The following is a 20,740-nucleotide window of genomic DNA, read 5'->3' on the forward strand; positions in this document are numbered from 1 at the left end:
ATATTTGTTTGGTATGAATCACTATTTCCAAATCTTAAAAAATTTATTACTTCACAACTTTGAAATCCAAATAGATCTTCTTCTTTTTCTATTACTTCACAAATTTGAAATCCAAATAGATCTTCTTCGCATGAAACTTTGCCTAGTGAAATACGCCGTGAAATATGGTTTGCGCTCTAATTTTTCTTGAAACTCCAAGTTAGATGCGTGTTACAATGATAACCTTAATAACGACCAAAGAAATGGCCATTTCAGTATGTATCCTTAGTTATCATTGAAATTAACTTTAGTTGTTTTGAATTGTCAATTGTATGGCTAATTCTTCAAGTTTGTTTCAGGGTAAAGGATTCAGAGAAATCCAAATCATTGGCCAATTCTTCAAGTTTGTTGCAGAGTAAAGGATTCAGAGAAATAAAAATCATTTCTTCAGCGCAAGAATTCTTATCATTTGAAAGCACAATCTATGATAATTGCATTCAAATCCATATAATTACCTTAATACCCAATTCAAGCTCTACACAGAGGACCTGTTGGCACCTTATAGAGAAGCGGCACCTTACGGAGAAGCCCTACAGAAAATAAGAAGTAATTCGAGGTTGCAAAAACAAAGAAACTATGTCGGCATGAGAGCAGGTCGCAAATTATGTAATATTAATAGCTTGAGTTTCTCACTTGTATCTGCATCATTTTCAAGTTGTACGGTCCTGACCCCAGGCTCCTAGTGAGTAGCTACCGCCCTACCAGTTATGTTCGCAGCCTCCAAAATCCAGTTCAAGTTCCAAATTCTAGCCATTTTAGCCATCACAGTTTGAGAAAAGATTGCAGACCACTCACACAGTTTGAGAACATGAATTTGTTTGGTTATCCTCCAATTCAAGTTCCAAATTATAGCCATTTTAGCCATCACAGTTTGAGAATAGATTGCAGACCACTCACACAGTTTGAGAACAAGAATCTATTCGGTTGTCCTTAAGCTTTTTGGCAGTAGATTTCGCGCCACAGGTAAGTGGTTTCTGCCCGCAATTCTTTTGTGTTTTTGTCCGAAAATTCTTTTGAGTTTTTCTCTAACAAATTTGAGTTAGTAACTCCATTGAATATATTTACATTCTCTATCAAACATGATTTTAATATATGAACATAATCTTCTTGTGTTTGTTCTTGCGAGGCTTTTTCGCTATTCACATGGATTATTAAAAGAAAAAATTACAATTGTAACAAATGAAACACTATTGATTAGAAGTAAAAATCAATTCATAAAATTCAATTTACATTTAGGACTACCCAGTACCATGTCTTTGCCACAAGGGCTCTAGCCTCTACAGTACCATCTCAAAACCCGAACCCTCTAAAAACCAAAAACAAAACAACCCACTAAATAAATGGTAAACCTATATACGCAACCGCCATTTACAAACATTTTCCATTCAGTTAACCTAAGATTTCAATGGCCCTAACTTCAAGTTTATGCTATTGTGTTTTAACAATTACCTCTTCTAGTGAAACTATCCAAAATTTAGTTTGTGTACATGTTGATATTGAATGTAATTTGTGAACATTTACATAGTTCATACACATTAGTTTTTTGGTTTGAAACTTATTTCAGAGCTATTTTTCTTGTAATGGGATTGACATCCAAGTGACTTAAATGGAAAACATGGTATGTGTGCTTCAATTTCTGTTATGTGAATTTTTTTTGTCTAATTTTAGTTGAACAATATTTACATTCACTATTTTCATGTGAGAGTAATTATATATATATATATATATATATATACTTTCTAATATATATTTTTGTTATTTTTTAGAAATAAAAAAATTACAGAGATGTAGATACATATTTTCCATTTATTTTCTCACTATTTCCATCTTAAAGAAAAAGGCTAAACATTTTAACTATCTGGAAAAATCACAGAAATATCATCAACAAGTCTCAAATGAAAGTGTAGCAATGACACTTGAGTTGATTGGTACAACACAACATGGAAATTTTGCAAAATACAATTTGCAGAAATTAAATGAAACTTGTACAAATAAATATTACAAGTCATGTGATGGGCAATTTAAAAGTAAAACCGTCATAGAAATATTCTCTGACAAGTAGGGGCACCCGTCAAATTAAAACCCTGGAGGGGAGCATCGCAGAAAGTGAAATGGGAACCATGGGTGCTTGTTTGGGTGTTGGTTTTATAGGCATACACAGTGGAAAACCATTTTTCAATAGATTGTAATTTAGCTGCGAGACAAGTATATGGCACCCTTGAAAGATCCCGAGCAGCGATTTGGTTCTTGGCTTAGCGTTTGGTTGGAATACCTAGCACCCTCACACAATTCCGAATTGTTGGTTCATTTTGGTCTTCTCTTCACGCATCGAGAAGGTAACCATGGCTCATTGTTTCTTCTAGTCTAGGTGGTATGTCTTCTGTCCCTCGAGCAATCTCTGGGAGCTCTGCGAAGGGGACTCCTTTGAATTATGGAGTTTATGCCTGCGAGTCTTAAAACATCATCATTGTGTCTTTGTTCTTAGTTTGAGTCCTCGGTTTCACAAGTCTAGCTCTTGTTGGTGCCCTAGTTTTGGCACGCTTTTAGTTGCCACCCACGTCTGTTATTCAACCAAGAGGTCATCCATTTCTCCTTTAAGTCTTTTCATTCATTTGAATTATTGTTGTTCTGGGGTCGGTGTTTCATGGGTTTGCTCTCAGGCCACCTCGGTAGTAGAATTTTGCATTTGTGGGTTTGTGGGCTTCACTGTCTTTTCTAGGAAGTTGTTTGGTTTTAGGGCAATCCCTCTCAGCCTGTTGCAAAACCTACCCTGGTGTGGTTTCTGTCATACTATACTCAGGACTAGCAGGTTTTAGTTTTATTGTACTTTGGGGGTTTGTTCTTACTTCTATTCTCGAAGGAGTTTTAAGGTGTGCTCCAAGACCCCGATGGCCAGTTCCTCATCTTTGAAAGCAATGCCACGCCAAAGAGGGAGGCCTCGCGGTGGGGGAGGCCATCACTTCAATGCAGGTTGTCTAGCTCATAGCCACAACGCTTCTTCTAAAAATTCTGCAAGCTTGGAACATGAGGGTGAAGTGGCTCACACTTCAGACAGACCACTCTCCTCGCTGTATAGTTGCTCCAGCCTTCATGGATTCCATCGTAGAGCAACTACGAGGTATCCAGGTCAATATGGAAATCATTCACAATGACAGGTATGAAGACCACAACAAATTGGTTGCATATATGAATGATATACAATTCAGCGAGAACTAGATATTGGAACAGTTGGATAGTCTCTAATAGAGCCATCACCGAATGAATGACCACCTCTATAATCTGGAAGCCTGGGTGGAACATATTGATTTCCATATGCATGAACGTATAGGCTATTTTGCAACTCCACCTATACTCCGTCCCCATCCCCTCCTTAATATATTGTTAGTTTTTGTGATCTTTTTGTCTCCCTTAAACAATGTATGGCTTCTAACCCTGGAAAAAATAATGCATATAAAAACTTATGTGTGACATCCTCCAACCCCATATCCAACTAATCTAGTTAAAATGAAAAAAAAATTAAAAATTAAAACATCCTTTATAACCTTTATGAAAATCTAATTAAAATCTAATTAAAACGCTTAACTGTTAAAGAAAAACAAAAAACCAAAAAACAAAAAACAACATTGAATTACCTTTGACACAACCTTTGACACAATATCGTGGAATTATATTCCATTAATATCACCTTTCACTTTCTAAGTAAAATAAATGGGGATGAAAATAGGACAACCTCAACATACATTTCCACAATTTCGCGAGGACGCTGCACATTGAATTTATATTTTGGAACAGTCGATTGCATCATTATCAACGTTCACTCTGGCAAAGAAAACAGAGGAGTAAATTGTAATAACCCTAGAACATGTAATATTGAAAAGTTTACTGTGGTAAAAGAGAGTAATTAGTTGTTGTTATGTTAAACAAAAATGTGACTACTATTTTAATAAAGTAAATTAAATACTTCTTGAAATTGTTGGCAGCCTCTAAGAGGTGAGATTGAAAGAAAAGGATCAGTTGTGATAACTGATGGAACTACCCTCCAAAGCAGGAAAAGTCCTGGCTGAGGGGTTTCTGTGCTGTAGGGACAGACAGAAGGAAAGGAGAGAAAATCTTCTTGGAAAAAAAAGAAGAAGAAATGAAATGAATGGTTAAGTCTGATGGGGATCAGATAACCTGGCACTGAAGTGCACAGAACCTGTTGAGGGCTGAAGGCCTGCAGGATGGCTCGGGGGGAGAACTGCATCTGAGTGATGAGTCTCAAGGCTGGGTGGACGAGCAGAACCAAAGTTCAGGTGACTTATTTGTTTGAAACCAAATCCAGTTCGGGTGAACCAGGTATGGTCTCAAAACTGTGGAAGCCCCTGAACAGTAGTTATATTTGCTTTAAACATTAAAGAGTTAATAGGAAATTATGTGTTATGATTTCTCTAGAAGCTGTAACTTAATGAGATTAAACAGGAAAGACTCCTCTCTGCATGACGTAATGTCTTTAATGAAAGAGGATCGTTGCAGAATACCAATGTTTTAGGGTATTATATTCAGAGAGAAAATTACTGAGCACTGATTCCAGAGACAGAGATAAAACACCCTCACGGGTTGCAATCTGGATTCTGTTAGAAATAATCGAATATCAAGGACTGCATGGAAAACAAAACTCCGTAAGAGTGAACCGCTGAGATAGGTATAACGGTACTGTAGAGAAAGGAATTGAAAGTAAGAAGCTTGGAAACCCTATCGAAAGACTATGCACAGAGAGTCGAAATAGATTCTGTAACCCACGGATACACACGGGTAACAGTGTTAACTGTAGAGTTGCGTCTAGAAGGGGACGCCGTTACCCCTCGACTGCAGTCAGGGGTGAGTCACGAGCTCATAGCAGAGTAGCTAGCTCGGGTATAACTTAGAAGGAAAACCATATGCATTCTTGCAACCCACAAGCATAGAACTGAAAAGGGCATCATGGTTATGTTATTAACTATGCATAAATACAAAACTGTGCATTTATATTAAAACGTGACAGAGATACAAACAGTACATTTATCCAGTGCATGCGGCTGTAAATCATAAATGTAGATAACTATTTACATCACTGTGGAAATACGCATAGTCGTATGTAACATTAAGCATGTAAACGGATGGATCAAACCCCACATAGTACATTTATCCTGTGCATGCAATATAAGATTAATGAATAGTAAAAACAACAGAGTCGGCATACATGTATTACAGCCGAAAAACAGAAGTAAATAACTGAGCAACGTTATATATATTAGCAGCATAAACGGCGAGGGTTTTCCGCCTTGTAACAAGTATTAATAACTCTAATGACCAACACATGGATAAACCCTATGAACATTCACGATTTCAAGAAAAGGAGAACCGAGTATTACTACTTCGCATAAATTAATGTTTGGACTGTATAAGTCTTTAATTTGTTTATACAACACCGAGTCAATAACCTGGTCCATTACCTCGGCTACCGGACAAAAATCGAAACACAGGGGGTAAAACAAACCCTGGAGTATTAACAACAAACTTATGACAATCTTAGGCTTCGGTGAGCCCGATGCAGGGCTTGAGCGCGGAGGCTCAACCCGCATGCAAAACTCAAAGAAAAACTATACAAAGGTCTCGGTGGACCGAACAGAGATAAACTCCGGAACTGGACGAAGGTCTATGAATGTAATCAGATAACCATAGCATCCTGTTAAAGAACCTAAGAGTAGGAGTATGCAACCAGGAGGGTTCTCAACAGAGAGTACCTCTGCACATAAAGCAAGAAGGCCTGCGTGGAGGCGATGGCCTGCACATTCCAAAACCCTGTCTCAATAGCTACAAAACGCTGCGGATAGATAACAGGCAGTGGGATAGTGTAGCTTACCTGGGAAACAGGGGGTCGAATTTCCATAGGAACCCAGACACGTTCCATGAAATAACCCGCGAACGCCAGCTGAGACCAAACATTAAGAGTTAGACGTTACTGTAGCGGATTGTAAACTTTGTAACTCAAAGTAGCAGAACGAACTGTGAATCTCATAACCATTAAAACCGCAATGCTTACCTGTAGAGACCAGTGGACGGAATTTGTTAACTGCTGGACAATCGTGGAGCAGAACGGCAGTGTTGATGGAAGAAACCCTGGTCTGGTGTGCAGAGCCGGAGCCGAATGCAAGTGAACAAACAAATGAACCCGGAGGATTAGGAAGGGGCATAAATATCCCCTTAAACCCTTGACCGAATGCCATCCGTCGGATTGAAGGATTAGATCCGAGCCGTTGAGTTAAGGCGGGAATAGGGATCGTCAAAACCGAGATCCCCGCTCCCAAGAAGTCACATGGCTGGAGCAGCCTGCGACTGCCACCTAAACCTCTCCGGACGGGTGCCTTTAAGTCGATCATACAGCGGTGGTTGGAGTGACTGTGGTCGGACCATCACAGGTCACGCCACATTAACACATAGATTTTATAATAGACTGTTGTTACCAACCCTGTAACGTAACATATATATGTGCCTAACTACATGAAACCGCAGTTTACCTTTACACATGGCAAATAATTATGGCAAAAGACATATGCATGTTTCTGACTCATGCGCATATAGTGTTAAACATTGGAATATAAACAAGTCAGTTGAATAGCCTTTGATGCATATATATATGTAACGGGTGCATGTCAAGTACAGCTGTGTGGACCAAAACCATATGCGTCTTATGTCAACAATTATAATAAGTGCAATATGGACCGAATGCTAAACATTTATATAATATGCTGTAAAGAGTTAAATACCCAAATGATTTTATACCTGATGTGGTTAATTATAGGTGGATTGACCTATAATAAATTTTTTTTGTTATGTATTTAGAAATAGAGGTGTGACAAATTGGTATCAGAGCCAAGTTTCAACACTGTGGCCTTAAAAGAAAAACATATTTCAGTATGCAGAAGGGCACACCAAACAACATATGCAGGTTAATAATGTGCTTAACTGTGTTCTGTTTATTTGGAATGAACCAGAATTGCAAAGTTAGCAGCTAAACCAGGAAAAGACAAGATGCAGGGACCCAGCAGTAATCCACAAGAAAATGCAGGGTTGTGGGTGCAATTGGATGCAGAATCACGAAGTACCAACCTTGCGATCCTGGAAACTGTCCAGGAATTGAAGAATGAAATGGCGCGATTGAGAGAGGATAATGCTCGCTTAACAGTTGAGCAGGAAAAGATTTTGAAGAGCCTGTCGGACAGGCAGAACCCACCCCTGTCTAATCCCAGTGCAGAGCAGCAGAGGGTGACAGAAGAACAGGACTACCAAATGGAACCAGAGAACTCTGAAGACAAGGAAGACCACTCTGATAATGCGCCTCAACAGCAAACTTCGAAGCGTCAGAAAGTGGAACTACAAGGAGAATTTCGAAAGATTAAACCTCCACATTTTGATGGTGAGCAGGAGGAAGCTGCAGAAGCCTGGTTAATCAATATGAATAAGTACTTTCAGTTATACGAGTATGACCACAATCTAAAGGCAAGATTGGCAATTTTCCAGTTACAAGGTAAGGCAACCTTGTGGTGGGAAGAAATCAAGATCGTTAAGGGGGTCAGTGAACGGACCATTACCTGGGAAAAGTTCCAGAGATATTTTAAAGAAAGGTACCTGACTGAGCGTTTTTGTGATGAAAAAGCATGGGAATTTCACGATCTGAGACTGGGACAGCAGACCATGGACGAGTTTATTAACCGTTTTACTTCGCTGCTACGTTATGTACCCTACATCAAGGAGGAGAAAGCCAAGGTCCAAAGGTTTGTGAGCAGTTTACCTTCATACATAAGGGAAAGGATTGAATTTGACAATCCTAGAACCATGGACGAGGCTATCCGTAAGGCGAGAATCTGTTACCAGCAGAGCAAACAAAAGGGGGACACCTCCAGCAAAAGATGGAATGAGAAAAGAGGAGGTCGAATGGTTGGAAGCAGCAAAGGAAATCACAGCAGTGGGAACAAGGGTGCTGGTAAAGGACTAAAAAACAGACCGGTGGCAAGGAATGCGCCCCGACCCAGACCGATGAGCGAATCTAAGGAAAACGAACAGTATGTTAGACCAGAAGGTGAGGGGACGACCAGACCACCAGTGCAGTGCTGGGGTTGTGGAGGACCTCACTATGTCAAGAATTGCCCACAAAGGAAGGGTACAGACCAAATATCTCAGATTCATGAGGCGTCGACTGTTGGGGACGTGGCGCGTAGTGTACCAAGAATCAACGCTGCACTGGAGGACCGACAAGCGGAGTACCAGCCATCTATGATCGAATTTGAAGGTAAAATCTCAAACTTTTCCATAGCTGTTCTTATAGACCCTGGGGCTACTTTAAGTTATATTAGCCTGAAAGTAGTGGAACAGTGTAAACTACAAGCTGAAAAGTTCAAGAACCCGTGGCTGGTCCAACTAGCCACAGGAGCCAAGAGACGAGTCTTGTCCAAAGTGAATAACTGCTCCTTAGTTATGGCTGGACAGGCTATAGTGGCAGATCTGAATGTACTACCCTTGGGTTCTTATGACATCTTGATTGGGATGGACTGGCTAGAGAAACACTGGTCCTTAGTGAACTGTAAAACCAAGACCATCTATTACAAAGATGACCTTGGAGAACAACGGGAGTTGCAAGGAATCAGACACCCGGTGCAAATTCGACCTATTACAGCAACTCAGCTAGCTAAGTGCATCAAGAAGAAATGTCAAATCTACGCTATTCAGGTGGGGTACGTGAATCAGAAGGATAAAACTACTACGCTAGGTGGTATTCCGATAGTACAAGAGTTTGCGGATGTCTTTCCCGAGGAAGTGCCGGGACTACCACCAAAGCGGGATGTGGATTTTACGATTGAGCTGATTCCAGGGGCAGCACCGGTGTCACGGGCACCCTATCGTATGAGTGTGCCAGAACTGACGGAATTGAAGATGCAATTGCAGGAACTGTTGGATAAAAATTACATCCGACCTAGCGTATCACCCTGGGGAGCCCCGGTGCTGTTCGTCAAAAAGAAAGATGGAACCTTCCGGATGTGTATTGATTATCGTCAGCTGAATAAGCTCACGATCAAAAACAAGTATCCTTTGCCTAGGATTGACGAACTTTTTGATCAGGTGAAGGGAGCCACGGTGTTTTCTAAAATTGACCTGCGATCTGGTTACCATCAGATCAGAATAAAAGAGGAAGATATTGCTAAAACCGCCTTCAGAACGCGGTACGGGCATTATGAATTCGTGGTGCTACCTTTTGGGCTGACCAACGCACCTGCTACTTTCATGTGTCTGATGAACAGTGTGTTTCATCAGTTTCTAGACAAATTTGTGCTGATCTTCATAGATGATATTCTGATTTACAGCAAATCGAGGAAGGAGCACGAAGAACATCTTAGATTGGTATTGCAAACTTTGCGGGAACATCAATTATATGCAAAGTTTAGCAAATGTGACTTTTACAAGGAAGAGATACAATATTTGGGCCATGTGATCACTAAGGAAGGAATCGCAGTAGACCCCGAGAAGATCAGAACCATAATGGAGTGGCCTACACCAAAGGATGTGGCGGATATTAGGTCCTTTATGGGGTTAGCAGGTTATTATCGACGATTTGTTGAAGGCTTCTCGAGGGTAGCATACCCTATTACCTCTTTGCAAAAGAAGGGAAAAGCATTCAAGTGGACCTCAGAGTGCCAGAAGAGCTTTGAACAGCTCAAACACTTACTTACCACCGCACCTGTACTAAGCATAGCTGATCCTAATAAGGATTATGTAGTTTGCATGGATGCAAGTAAGGAAGGTGTGGGAGGAGTGCTGATGTAGGAGGGAAGAGTCATTGCTTATGAATCTAGAAAGTTGAAGGAGCACGAGCAGAAATACTCTGCCTACGACATGGAACTGGCTGCTGTCATTCATGCCCTGAAAATGTGGCGGCACTACCTTTTGGGCAGAAAATTTCTGTTACTAACAGACCATCACAGCCTAACAAATTATTTCAGTCAACCAACTTTAAATACAAGGCAAGCTCGTTGGGCTGACTTTTTAAGTGGATTTGACTTTGAAATTAAGCATTTAAAGGGAAGGGAGAACCGCGTGGCTGATGCATTAAGTCGAAAGGTACAATGCTTGTGCAAAATTTCAGTTAGTAAATGGAAAAATACTTTGTTGGAAAGAATAAAAACAGCAGCTGAATGTGATGCTGTGTATCAGCAAATTAAACAGCAAATACAACAACTCCCTGGTAAAGAATCACAACAGGGGCATAGGCTAGATGATGCTGGAATGTTATATTTTAACAATAAGCTATATGTACCCAATGAAGATAATGTTAAGAATTTGATTCTAGATGAGTTTCACACCAGCCATTATGCCGGGCATCCGGGCTACCAGAAAATGGTTACCGCCCTTCGCAAAGAATTCTATTGGCCAAAAATGAAGAAGGAGGTGGCTGAGTATCTAGCACGATGTCTAGAATGCCAACAGATTAAGGCAGAACATTTGCATCCAGCTGGGCTGTTACAACCCCTACCTATTCCAGAATGGAAGTGGGAGACGATCTCCATGGATTTTATAACAGGGCTGCCTAAAACAAAGAAAAATAATGATTCCATTATGGTAGTAGTGGATAAGCTAAGTAAGGCAGCACACTTCATACCGGTGCAATCGACATATAAAGCTGTGCAGATTGCACATGTTTTCATGCAAAATATTTTCAAATTGCATGGACTTCCGAAGGTGATTATCTCTGACCGGGATGTCAAGTTTACATCAGCCTTTTGGAGGACATTGTTTGCGGAGCTGGGAACCCAGCTTAACTTTAGCACCGCTTACCATCCCCAAACAGACGGCCAAACTGAACGAGTAAATCAGGTTGTGGAGGATATGTTGAGGGCTTGCGTTATGATGAAGCCAACCCAGTGGGAGGATTACCTCCACCTAGTCGAGTTCGCCTATAACAATGGGTATCACTCCTCAACCCAGATGAGTCCTTTTGAGGTCATGTACGGGCGAAAGTGCCGCACACCTGCAAGCTGGGGTGGACCAGAAGACAAGTTGCGAATTGGTCCAGACATGCTCAAGGAAATGGAGGATACAATAAAGAGGGTGCGTGCCAACTTGAAAGCCGCTCAGGATCGACAGAAAAGCTTCGCTGATCGAAAGAGAAGATTCAAGGAATTTCAGGTTGGGGATCATGTGTTCGTAAGAATCCAACCAAGAAGGAGTACCTTGCAGTGGAGTGGATGTGCCAAATTGGCACCCCGCTACTTTGGACCTTTTCAGATCTTGGCAAAAGTGGGGCCGGTGGCTTACCAACTCGCCCTACCAAGCCATATTAAGATTCACAATGTGTTTCACGTATCCGTATTAAAGCAATACGTTTACGATCCTAAACATGTGATTCAATGGCAGAATGTTCGGGTAAGGATTAATCTGGTCACTATGAATAAGCACTGTTTTTAAACTGAAAAATAATTAAATTTATTGCTGATTGCAGGTCGAGCCGGAAGGCGAGGTTCTGGTCGAACCACTGACCATCCTAGATCGGAGAGAGGTGCAGCTGCGGAAACGAGTTATTTCGCAAGCTAAAGTGCAGTGGCAGCACTATGGTCCAGAAGAAGCTACTTGGGAGGACGAGGAACTCCTTAGAGAAGCGTACCCAAACTTGTTTAAGAGAGATAGACATCGGGACGATGTCCAATCTCAGGAGGGGGAGATGTAATAACCCCAAAACATGTAATATTGAAAAGTTTACTGTGGTAAAAGACAGTAATCAGTTGTTGTTATGTTAAACAAAACTGTGACTACTATTTTAATAAAGTAAATTAAATACTTCTTGAAATTGTTGGCAGCCTCTAAGAGGTGAGATTGAAAGAAAAGGATCAGTTGTGATAACTGATGGAACTACCCTCCAAAGCAGGAAAAGTCCTGGCTGAGGGGTTTCTGTGCTGTAGGGACAGACAGAAGGAAAGGAGAGAAAATCTTCTTGGAAAAAAAAGAAGAAGAAATGAAATGAATGGTTAAGTCTGATGGGGATCAGATAACCTGGCACTGAAGTGCACAGAACCTGTTGAGGGCTGAAGGCCTGCAGGATGGCTCGGGGGGAGAACTGCATCTGAGTGATGAGTCTCAAGGCTGGGTGGACGAGCAGAACCAAAGTTCAGGTGACTTATTTTTTTGAAACCAAATCCAGTTCGGGTGAACCAGGTATGGTCTCAAAACTGTGGAAGCCCCTGAACAGTAGTTATATTTGCTTTAAACATTAAAGAGTTAATAGGAAATTATGTGTTATGATTTCTCTAGAAGCTGTAACTTAATGAGATTAAACAGGAAAGACTCCTCTCTGCATGACGTAATGTCTTTAACGAAAGAGGATCGTTGCAGAATACCAATGTTTTAGGGTATTATATTCAGAGAGAAAATTACTGAGCACTGATTCCAGAGACAGAGATAAAACACCCTCACGGGTTGCAATCTGGATTCTGTTAGAAATAATCGAATATCAAGGACTGCATGAAAAACAAAACTCCGTAAGAGTGAACCGCTGAGATAGGTATAGCGGTACTGTAGAGAAAGGAATTGAAAGCAAGAAGCTTGGAAACCCTATCGAAAGACTATGCACAGAGAGTCGAAACAGATTCTGTAACCCACGGATACACACGGGTAACAGTGTTAACTGTAGAGTTGCGTCTAGAAGTGGACGCCGTTACCCCTCGACTGCGGTCAGGGGTGAGTCACGAGCTCATAGCAGAGTAGCTAGCTCGGGTATAACTTAGAAGGAAAACCATATGCATTCTTGCAACCCACAAGCATAGAACTGAAAAGGGCGTCATGGTTATGTTATTAACTATGCATAAATACAAAACTGTGCATTTATGTTAAAATGTGACAGAGATACAAATAGTACATTTATCCAGTGCATGCGGCTGTAAATCATAAATGTAGATAACTATTTACATCACTGTGGAAATACGCATAGTCGTATGTAACATTAAGCATGTAAACGGATGGATCAAACCCCACATAGTACATTTATCCTGTGCATGCAATATAAGATTAATGAATAGTAAAAACAACAGAGTCGGCATACATGTATTACAGCCGAAAAACAGAAGTAAATAACTGAGCAACGTTATATATATTAGCAGCATAAACGGCGAGGGTTTTCCGCCTTGTAACAAGTATTAATAACTCTAATGACCAACACATGGATAAACCCTATGAACATTCACGATTTCAAGAAAAGGAGAACCGAGTATTACTACTCCACAGAAATTAATGTTTGGACTGTATAAGTCTTTAATTTGTTTATACAACACCGAGTCAATAACCTGGTCCATTACCTCGGCTACCGGACAAAAATCGAAACACAGGGGGTAAAACAAACCCTGGAGTATTAACAACAAACTTATGACAATCTTAGGCTTCGGTGAGCCCGATGCAGGGCTTGAGCGCGGAGGCTCAACCCGCATGCAAAACTCAAAGAAAAACTATACAAAGGTCTCGGTGGACCGAACAGAGATAAACTCCGGAACTGGACGAAGGTCTATGAATGTAATCAGATAACCATAGCATCCTGTTAAAGAACCTAAGAGTAGGAGTATGCAACCAGGAGGGTTCTCAACAGAGAGTACCTCTGCACATAAAGCAAGAAGGCCTGCGTGGAGGCGATGGCCTGCACATTCCAAAACCCTATCTCAATAGCTACAAAACGCTGCGGATAGATAACAGGCAGTGGGACAGTGTAGCTTACCTGGGAAACAGGGGGTCGAATTTCCATAGGAACCCAGACACGTTCCATGAAATAACCCGCGAACGCCAGCTGAGACCAAACATTAAGAGTTAGACGTTACTGTAGCGGATTGTAAACTTTGTAACTCAAAGTAGCAGAACGAACTGTGAATCTCATAACCATTAAAACCGAAATGCTTACATGTAGAGACCAGTGGACAGAATTTGTTAACTGCTGGACAATCGTGGAGCAAAACGGCAGTGTTGATGGAAGAAACCCTGGTCTGGTGTGCAGAGCCGGAGCCGAATGCAAGTGAACAAACAAATGAACCCGGAGGATTAGGAAGGGGCATAAATATCCCCTTAAACCCTTGACCGAATGCCATCCGTCGGATTGAAGGATTAGATCTGAGCTGTTGAGTTAAGGCGGGAATAGGGATCGTCAAAACCGAGATCCCCGCTCCCAAGAAGTCACATGGCTGGAGCAGCCTGCGACTGCCACCTAAACCTCTCCGGACGGGTGCCTTTAAGTCGATCATACAGCAGTGGTTGGAGTGACTGTGGTCGGACCATCACAGGTCACGCCACATTAACACATAGATTTTATAATAGACTGATGTTACCAACCCTGTAACGTAACATAAATATGTGCCTAACTACATGAAACCGGAGTTTACCTTTACACATGGCAAATAATTATGGAAAAAGACATATGCATGTTTCTGACTCATGCGCATATAGTGTTAAACATTGGAATATAAACAAGTCAGTTGAATAGCCTTTGATGCATATATATATGTAACGGGTGCATGTCAAGTACAGCTGTGTGGACCAAAACCATATGCGTCTTATGTCAACAATTATAATAAGTGCAATATGGACCGAATGCTAAACATTTATATAATATGCTGTAAAGAGTTAAATACCCAAATGATTTTATACCTGATGTGGTTAATTATAGGTGGATTGACCTATAATAAATTTTTTTTGTTATGTATTTAGAAATAGAGGTGTGACATAAATGGGTACGAAATGAAAACTCGCACATGAATAATGTGCAAGACAAAATAGTTATTACGAGATCTCGCAATTACCGGAAGGTTTCACAATTAAGCCAAATGGAATAAATCATATATATATATATATATAGAAAAACAAAAATAATAATATGTAGAAAAACAAAATAATAATATTATAAAACTTAATGAATATATTTATAAAGCACTTCGGTGCATGATGTAATGGTGAGGGCGGTGCGCTGTAGCACCCCCCACCCAGGTTCAAATCCTGCCGAGGCAGGCGAGTATGATGTATGAGTCCCACCCCAGCTTACAAAAAAAAAAAAAAAAAAAAATGAATATATTTATAATAATATACATAATATAAGATTTTATAAATAAAAATTAAAATTAAAATTTATATAACATAAATATATACATAGTAGATTTTATAAAATCATATATTCGAATTAGTCAGAGAAGTGAATACATAAAAGAAATGATATTGATTTTTTAATATTTTATTGAAATTAAATATTTTACATAAAATTATTTATTAAATAAAATTATTATTTAAAATATAAAATTATTATTATTATAAATTTTAAAAAGATAAATAAAATTATAGTTTAAAAAAAAATTAAAACAAGTATATTTTTAGTATATAAAGTAATTGAATATTATTTAATGATAAAAGATATAATTTAATAATAAATTTTAAAATTTTAAAATTTTAAAATGTAATTTAAATATATAATTTCACAATTTTATAGAAGAAAACAAAATTATTATAAATTTAATTTATTTTTATATATGAAAAAAAAAGAAAAACAACATTAGTTTTTTAGTTTAAAATTAAAAAAACATTATTTTTCAGTTACATTTTATTGAAAGAGTGTATTTTAATCATTTTACTAATTAATTTTTTTTGTCATATGATTTAAAATGAAAGATGTTAATTTATTTTCATTATTATTACTTTATCAATGAATAAAATTGAAAATAATAATTTTCTTGTATTTCTAAATCAAGAGTTTAAATTTGAAAATGATATCTTCTTTACATATATAAATCAGATATTTAAACTATCTTTAAAATATTTTTATTATTTTTTTACCCAATTAAAATTAAAATTTTATGGTGCTTTTATTTATCACCATGTATGAGGATAAAAATAAATAAAAACAAGTAGGAGGATTTAAAAAAAAAATACATTGAAACGTGTCTAATGTTAACTAAAACGTGTGCCTCTTAACTTTTTTATTTTATTTTTTTAACAACTAGGATAATCGGTAATTGGTGAGTTATCCTGAGCAGGCCCAGGATCACGTGTGCCTCTTAACTTTATTTTTTATTTTTTTAACAACTAGGATAATCGGTAACTGGTGAGAGTTATCCTGAGCAGGCCCAGGATCAAATCCAACTGGCTGCCACTATAAACCTAGGCTAGGTGCAACAACCTGCAAGCCACACATAATAAATAAATAAATAATAAATAAAAAAATATATAAATATCTTATATACATTTAATATATATTTTAATGCTTAAAATTACGTGTTTCCTGTTAAGAAGTTATGGGTTTAAATCCAAAAGATAAAATATGTATGTCTTCATAAACATAGCTTAAAATTAGATAATAATAATAATATATATAATTGTTTTAATGTAACATGACAATATATACTAATATAAATCATGGTAAAACCTAATAACTTATTGTTTAGTAAAAGGTGTAATATATTAGGTTGCTTTGATTTCATTATATCTTTTAGGTTTTTAATGTTTTGATATATAGGTTGGTTTTATAAAGTTTTTAGGTTTTTCTTTTATTATTATTAGGTTTTAATATAATAGGTCTTGGATAGATGGTCATCCGGTGGTCTATTAAGTCACTCTTTAATATGAAGTTACTTGTTCAATTGCTCACCTCTATAGGGGTAATATATCGAACATGAGGATGATGTAGTCTCACTCAAACTTAAAAAAAAAAAGAGTCATATAAAAATAATATTCAATTTTATTCCATTTATAATAATATGATGCTTTATTACTACTTTCATAATATTAATAATAAGTTTTATTAAGTTTATAATAATATTAAATTCTCTTACCTTTTTTTACATAAGTTAATTTTATAATTGTTTTAGTTTTATATTAAAATAATAACATTAATAATATTATTATTAGTAATTATAATAATGTTTCATTAATACTTTATTACATTAATTATAACAATAACAATAATGCATTATTAAGGTAATAAAGATATGTATTAAACTTTAGTTTAATATTAATTTTATTAGTAACATTTAATATGTTGTGTTATTAAAAATATAATAGAATATGTAATATAAACAATAATATTAGTATGAGCATTGATATTAAAATTAATAATAATAATAATAATATTATTACAAATATGTACATATTATTAATAATAGTAGTTATGTAAATGATATTAAAAAAATATAATGGTCATTCATGAACAACTATGGTCATCAATCAAGATCTCTATGGTTAGAATGGTCAAATATGGTCAATCAAGGGCAACCATGATAAACATGATTGAATGGTCGAACATGATTAGAATGTTCAACCATGGCCAACCATAATGGTCAACCAAGATGAACCACATTCACTAATGTCTACCATAATGGTCATCCATAATCAACTATGGTTAATCATGGACAACAATAATGGTTAGCCAAGATCAACCATGGCCAACGACAATTACTAACACAATTGATATACATCGATCAACCTCATCCACTCTCATCAACCATGCTCATACATAGTCAATTAATCAATCCCACACATGTCGGTTGTAACTAGCACAACCACGTTTACTAATGTGGTTTGTATACACCATGGTTCATCAATATTGGGTATAACAATGTCACCCTTTGTAGAGACTGTTTAAATAGTTGACCATGAACAAACTTGGTCAACCCGTTGTTTATCGTATTTAACAATAGTCAACCTTGTTCACTCAAATTCATCCTCGGTCAACACGACTCAACCTTATTTGATTATAGTCAACCATGGTTGGCCAAAGTTATTCATTGTCAACCTTAGTCAACTATGGTCACCCTTGGTTAGTCACAATCAAGATTTAAAAGTGTTTAATAATAACAATATCAATATTTATAAAGTTAACTACTAAAAATAATATTGTTATGTTGGAATATACATAAATTATCCAATGTAGCAATGCAATCATTATCAAACATGGTCAACCATGGTCAATCATGTTCATCCATGGAAATCCCTGGTCAACCATGATTATCCAACCAAATTTACTAATGTCAACCATAATGGTCATCCATAATCAACCATGGTCAACCAAGATCAATCATGGTGTAACAATCCCTAGTTGATTTCCATGTAAAGAGAATAAAAACAAGGTCATGGGACACGTATTCCAAGGTGAATGGTGGGAAAAACGCAATAGTGGGTGTCACTTGTTGTTTATTAATGGCTATGGAAATTGGCAAAGGCATTGGTAAAGGTAAGGAGGCAATAAATGACATTTAATTATGAAAATAAACGAAAATAGGAGAAAACGAATGAGAAGAGACACAAATATGTATGAGATGGAAATTAGAGGAAAAATGAAGAAAATTGAAGAAAATAGAGGTCTCAATGATAAAAATGCTTCAGAGAAATAGTTGCTAGATTTTTTATAGTTTTGGTTTGATATCTTGTCCAATCTCTCTCTCATACTCTTTTACACTTAGAGAATTCTTGGAGCATGGTTGGAGCACTCTAGTATTCACTTGGATTTGGAGAAAGCAAGTAAAGGACAAGCAAAGAAGTGAAAGGAAGTGCAAGGGAATAGTTGGATCAACAGCTACAATAGGGATACTTTGTAGGTATAACAATTTGCGTGTGTGATTTCTTTGCTAGTTTATCGATGCATGATATATGCATGTGGTTCCCAAGTTATGTGTCATCATTGGCATGGAGATTTGTCTAGATTGACAGTGGTTTCAACCTTGATTTGTAATTTCCTTAATATCAATGGTGTTGTGGGTTTCCCACTTGTTTTTATAATTCATGCTCATTTTCCCTATGGTTTTGGTTTGGGACAAACACTCTGTAAGCCCCAGAACAAATTGGGTTGAATTACTAGTTCCCGGAGTCATGGGTTGAGACAAACGCTCTGGAGCCCTTGGTGGGTTGAGTTACTAGTTCCTAGAGTCGTGGTTGGAACAAATGCTCTTGAGCCCTGAAAGATTGTGGATTGAGACACTAGTTCTTGGACCCCTGGACAGCTTGGGTAGAGACTGATCTGGTTGATGTTAGTGATTTCCGGACATTAGAAGTGGAATCACTGTGGTTGAGGGTTGAGGTGGTTTGGCCTCTAGAAGCCCTGGTTTGGTATATTCCATGAGATCTCATGTTCATGCTTGGAACATGGTGTGGGGGTGATTGTCTAAAAGAGAGATTTAGATCAACCAAATCTATGGTCGAGTGATATGTTGAAGTCCATGACTTGGTTCAATTTTAAATAAGTTAATTAGATTTATTTCCCTTTTGTGATCTATGAGCATTTGTATTGATTATGATGGTGATGTTATGTCTGATTTTCCATGCTTCTATACTATCGATATGATGGTTATATGTTATTTATATGATGTATTCTATCTATGACTCTTGACAAGTTTTCATAAGTATTTGAATGGCTAATGAATGCATTGTCAGAAAAGTGCTATTGCAGCTAGCTAGAGAGGGCTTGGAGACTTATTGATGATTCTCATATGAATATTATCAGTCTATGATTAGATATGCATTCATGACCTATAAATTTCATGTTTACCATATGTTTGAAAAAATACATGTCATAGGTTAGGCATGTCTAGGTCAAGTTCATGCTTGGGTTTTGATTTGTTGGCATTATCAAAATATTTGATTGCATTTAAGAAAGTTACGTTTTGTACTAGGAAGTGGTATGGAGGCTAGCCTGAAAAGTGGCTCAGATTTCGAGATCATTGGCTCAGAACTGGAGGATTTCGGTCATAACTGCATGGAGGCAAGCCTATGCATGTGGTTAAGACCTCATAACTACACACATGCAATGTTGTGCATGCAGTTGGTGAGTTTCTTTGGTGAAAAGAACCCCACTCAAGGATTGAGCACCTGGGATGGTTTGCAAGCCCTTAAGTGGTCTCTAGTTCTTGAGGGGTGTTTGTAAGTTATCCGTATTTCATCCCCACTTCCATAATTGGAACATGGAGGTAAGATCATATCATAGTGACGCTTGTCTCATGTTTACCTTGGCTAGATGTGAAATTGGGTAAATGTGGGAGGAGGTGGTTACATATTGGTATTAGAGTGAGGTAGCAACATTGGACTATGGGTAAACATGGTCATTATGCATGCATGTAAGTTAAATACGTGTTTAATATGCATGCATTGTAGTGGTTATGGTCATCATATAGTCTGCAATTTTGTATCATCATGCATGGTGTTGATATCTTGGTGTCATTATATATGTATCGTGCTAATCTAGACTGACTTGTGTAGATGTGATAGCCTCCCCTAAAATCCTCTGAGGTATGATTTGATTATGTTTCTATTATCCTATCTAAAATGGCATGTTTTTCAGAGATAGAAGGCCAAAGATGACGAGCAGAATGGTGGGCTATAGTTCGCGTGACTCTCCTTACAAATCATATGAGCAACAAGGAGATGAGTATTCTCCTGATATAGCATATACACTAAGAAGATTGAAGGTGGAATTCAAAAGTTGCAAGGTAGATAATAGCAGGTTGATTAAGGTACAAGATAGGCTTTCCATAGCTCAGGAAAAGCAATTAGAAGTCAATTCAGTTATCCTTCAGAGTGTTTCAGATTTGTAGAGACAAGGATAGTTGAGGATCATTCATGGACATGAGGAAAGGACTAATGGGGCATATGGCAACAGGATTCAATCTAGACATAGATTGGAAAAATATGA

General features: G+C 37.8%; 1 protein-coding gene across 1 annotated transcript; it reads left to right on the plus strand.

Moving 5' to 3' along the window:
- Window positions 1-7,089: 7,089 nt before the first annotated feature.
- On the plus strand, window positions 7,090-9,876 carry LOC149204164 (uncharacterized). Its single transcript, XM_089397061.1, has 2 exons — window positions 7,090-9,005; window positions 9,153-9,876. The coding sequence occupies exons 1-2, from the start codon at window positions 7,090-7,092 to the stop codon at window positions 9,874-9,876; spliced, it is 2,640 nt and encodes an 879-aa protein (XP_089253187.1).
- The last annotated feature ends 10,864 nt before the right edge of the window (window positions 9,877-20,740 follow it).

Source organism: Pinus tabuliformis, chromosome 1_2, assembly GCF_031772625.1.
Source record: "Pinus tabuliformis cultivar Carrire ecotype Pingquan chromosome 1_2, CPIR1, whole genome shotgun sequence".
Lineage (NCBI taxonomy): Eukaryota > Viridiplantae > Streptophyta > Pinopsida > Pinales > Pinaceae > Pinus > Pinus tabuliformis.

Excerpts from the sequence above, each read along its gene's own strand:
- LOC149204164 (XM_089397061.1), top strand. The coding sequence starts at position 7,090 with ATGCAGGGACCCAGCAGTAATCCACAAGAAAATGCAGGGTTGTGGGTG. Across the intron at positions 9,006-9,152 it reads AAGATGCAATTGCAGGAACT|GATTGACGAACTTTTTGATC; the intron begins GTTGGATAAAAA and ends TCCTTTGCCTAG.